General features: G+C 38.7%; 1 protein-coding gene across 1 annotated transcript; it reads left to right on the top strand.

Annotated features, from left to right (window-relative positions):
* Nucleotides 1–1,339: 1,339 nt before the first annotated feature.
* Nucleotides 1,340–3,224, top strand: LOC143572508 (WAT1-related protein At5g07050-like). The gene is made up of 6 exons (XM_077057656.1): nt 1,340–1,625; nt 1,732–1,911; nt 1,995–2,247; nt 2,393–2,551; nt 2,658–2,809; nt 2,907–3,224. The coding sequence occupies exons 1-6, from the start codon at nt 1,420–1,422 to the stop codon at nt 3,181–3,183; spliced, it is 1,227 nt and encodes a 408-aa protein (XP_076913771.1). The 5' UTR covers nt 1,340–1,419; the 3' UTR covers nt 3,184–3,224.
* Nucleotides 3,225–3,659: the final 435 nt, after the last annotated feature.

The following is a 3,659-nucleotide window of genomic DNA, read 5'->3' as shown; positions in this document are numbered from 1 at the left end:
GAGTTCTCCATTTGCAACAAAAGATTGAGGTGGTTCAACCCCGTCGATAAGGTCGTTGATCAAATTTGACTGATCGATAACATTAAGGTCGTTATTTGACCCAGCAACACCAAAAAAAGCATGCCAAAACCAAAGATCCTGTGACACCGCCGCCTCAAGTATAAGGGTCGGCCCTTCATGATCACCACGGTGGAACTGACCTCGCCAGGCCGTTGGACACATAGCCCATCCAACATGCGTACAATCGATGCTACCTAGCATCCCAGGAAAACCATGTTTTTCTGCGTGCACCTCATATATGCGTTGGATGTCATACATTGTAGGTTTACGCAGATATCTCCGAGCGTAAGTCGATATGACTCCTACGTATATAAAATAATCTATAAACATATAATATATATTACAAAATGTAATAAATATTTAATAAAAAGTAAAATTAATGTTTTTTACCTTGGCAGAAAAAATGAAGGGATTCACGTGCAACCCTTTTCGACATCTGTAAATACTCATCCAAAGCGTCCGACGAGATGCCGTACGCTAATTGACGGATAGCAGCCGTGCATTTTTGAAGAGGGGTAAAACCGGGAAGACCCCTAGCATCCTCCCTTTGTTGAAAAAAGGGATACCGTGCCTCTAAATCACTTGCTATACGCATGAACAATTGTCTGCTCATTCGGAAACGAGTTCGAAAATCCGACTCCTCGTATACCGGTTGAGGGCTAAAATAATGCCTAATCAAAGTATCGTTAGCACCCGATCGATCACGATCACGAGGTGGTGCTCTAACCCTCGGGACTCGAGGTTGATGGGCTTGATTTTGCAAGAGATCGACCACGGTTGCGGTCAAAACTCCCCCTACATGAAAAAGCAAATCATCCTCTTCGGAGGAGTCGGAATCAGACGAGTACCACGACATTTTTTTTAAAAAAAGTTGAGATGATGAATTGATTTTGGGTGAAGGTTTGAAGTTGTGGTATAAAAATGGGATGAAATGGGGTATTATAAAAAGAAAAAAACGTTTTTTTTTTTAATTAAATAAGAGCCAACGGCTCTTTGTCCCTTCCCAAGGTCACTTTTATGCCCTCCGCAGCCGCGACCCACCTTGCGCCTGCTTTGTTTTTCGTGCTCGCGCCCCTCTCGCGCCCCGGTGGTGTGGTGCTCGCGCCTAGGGGCGCGAGCGGAGGGGCTCTCGCGCCCCCGCTGAAGCCCCACACCCCTCAGCCTTAGAATCAGAATCAACACTAACCACCCCCAACCCCCCCCCCCACCCCACCCCACCCCCTCACCAACCCACAAAATGCCTATAAATATGATCTTCTTACATTTCACTTAGGACAAACACATCCTTCTTCAAGTGTTTCCATTGCTACACCTTTCTAGCAACAAAATCTTACAATACTCATTTCAAGAACAAAAGAAATGGAAGGAAAATTAGGACGTTTTGCAAGGTTTTTCCTCTCCGCAAAACCATATATCGCGATGATTTGTTTACAATTTGGCTATGCGGGTATGAATATCATCACAAAAGTGTCTTTAAACCGTGGCATGAGCCACTATGTTCTTGTTGTTTATCGTCATGCATTTGCAACAGCTGCGATTGCCCCATTCGCCATTTACCTCGAAAGGTAATTAACCGTTTATAGTCGAAACTAAATACTATTAAAAAGGATGCATAAAACAAGTTCCTTTAAATTTGTTCACATGTGAAATATTCTACTTTTGTGATTGTAGGAATATTAGGCCCAAGATCACTTTCTCAATATTTATGCAAATGTTTGTCTTGGGACTTCTTGGACCGGTTATCGATCAAAACTTCTATTATGCCGGATTAAAGTTAACATCACCAACCTTTTCTTGTGCTATGAGCAACATGCTTCCTGCAATGACCTTTGTTATGGCTGTCCTCTGCAGGTATATATCTATTGGACTGTATTATCTGATCACTAGTGTTTGTTAATATGATTATCTAACAAAGTCAATTATTTTATATAAAGGATGGAAATATTGGACATTAAGAAGGTCAGGTGTCAAGCAAAGGTAATTGGAACCATAGTGACAGTAGCAGGAGCCATGTTGATGACACTTTACAAAGGTAATGTGGTAGAGTTGGTTTGGACCAAGCATGTACACCCTCACTATGCCGAGACAACTTCTGCGGCATCCGGATCATCTGATAAAGATTGGGTTGTGGGATCCATTCTTCTTATTATTGCTACTTTTGCATGGGCTTCTTTTTTCATTCTTCAGGTATTAATAACATATATATAAAAAATTAAAAATTCATCATCACCTCATAAATAAAAGTTAATTAGGAAGCTAAATCAATCATTATGAGACAAGTTTTATTTTCATGCAACATGTTTATACTTAAGATTTTTAATTGCTTTTGCAGAATGTGACAATGAGGATATACAAAGCACCTTTTTCTCTCACCTGTTTGGTGTGTTTCATCGGAACTCTACAGTCCATTGCTGTTACTTTTGTAATGGAACACAAGCCTAATGTTTGGAGTATTGGTTGGGATATGAACCTTCTTGCTGCTGCTTACGCCGTTAGCATCTATCTCTTTTTCTATATACTGGGACGTGTTCCTTTCAGAACCAATATTATGTTGAGAATTACGAAAGTCTCATAAAGCATTGTGTGCTTCTTAACAGGGAATTGTGTCATCAAGCATTGCATACTATGTGCAAGGTCTAGTAATGGAAAAGAGAGGACCGGTTTTTGTGACCGCTTTTAGTCCGCTAATGATGATCATTGTTGCCATCATGGGTTCTTTCATTTTAGCTGAAAAGATCTACATGGGAGGGTAATTAACTTATCATAACCTTTTCACTCTTACTACTTCATAATATAAGTGAAAGTGTAGGAATTTTTTTTATTAACTAAACGAATTTTTTTTGCAGTGTGATGGGTGCGGTATTGATAGTGATAGGGTTGTACTCGGTCCTATGGGGGAAATACAAGGAGCACAAGGAAAAAGAGTTGGCTGAAGAGATCATGGACCCTGTAAAAGTTGCTTCGGGAAATAACAATAACATAATGGTGATCGAAGATGTTGAGGCGAACGATATTGAAATGCAAAAGAACGAGATGAACAAAACATCTGCGCCCCCAACGATCGCAATCAGTTCATCGATCTCGACACCGACAATGATAGCTGTGCAAGCACCAAAAGTGTGATTTAGAAGTGAACTAATTGATTGAGAGTTTGGAAAAAAAAATAATGATGGACTAAATATGTACAACTAATAGATTAGGGGGTTGAAAGAAAAAGAAAAGAAGCAAGGGGCTTTTTTGTAATTTTGGTTTTTCTTTAAGTAATATTTTTCTTTTTTAATGTTTCTTTTGTGGAAGATTAATGAATTGAAGATTCCATGGAATGCAAATGAGATCTTTGTTTGAGAACAAAATGTGTTGTTTTTTCTGCTGACGCCTGATTCGGATTCCACTTCAATGTTAGTGTTTGATGTTTGTAAATCCATTTGTTGCAACTCAAATCAATAAATTTAATTTAATTAGTATAATATAAGAAAAGTAACATATGTCATATTTTGTTATAATAAACTATCATTATATATCATCTAAATTTCTAAAACCATATTTAAACAAATAAACAAACATATACATAGTAACCCATACTTTCTAAAATCATATTA

This window comes from Bidens hawaiensis, unplaced genomic scaffold (genome assembly GCF_021521415.1).
Source record: "Bidens hawaiensis isolate Kalapana, Puna unplaced genomic scaffold, B.hawaiensis_p1.1 tig00025960_1, whole genome shotgun sequence".
Taxonomy (NCBI): Eukaryota; Viridiplantae; Streptophyta; class Magnoliopsida; order Asterales; family Asteraceae; genus Bidens; species Bidens hawaiensis.
The sequence above is the reverse complement of the archived record's forward strand: the minus strand, read 5'-3'. Positions and strand labels throughout refer to the sequence as shown.

Coding starts and splice junctions, on each gene's coding strand:
- LOC143572508 (XM_077057656.1), top strand. CDS start 1,420: ATGGAAGGAAAATTAGGACGTTTTGCAAGGTTTTTCCTCTCCGCAAAA. Junction 2,248..2,392: donor CTTCTTTTTTCATTCTTCAG/GTATTAATAACA, acceptor TTGCTTTTGCAG/AATGTGACAATGAGGATATA. Junction 2,552..2,657: donor TTCTTGCTGCTGCTTACGCC/GTTAGCATCTAT, acceptor GCTTCTTAACAG/GGAATTGTGTCATCAAGCAT.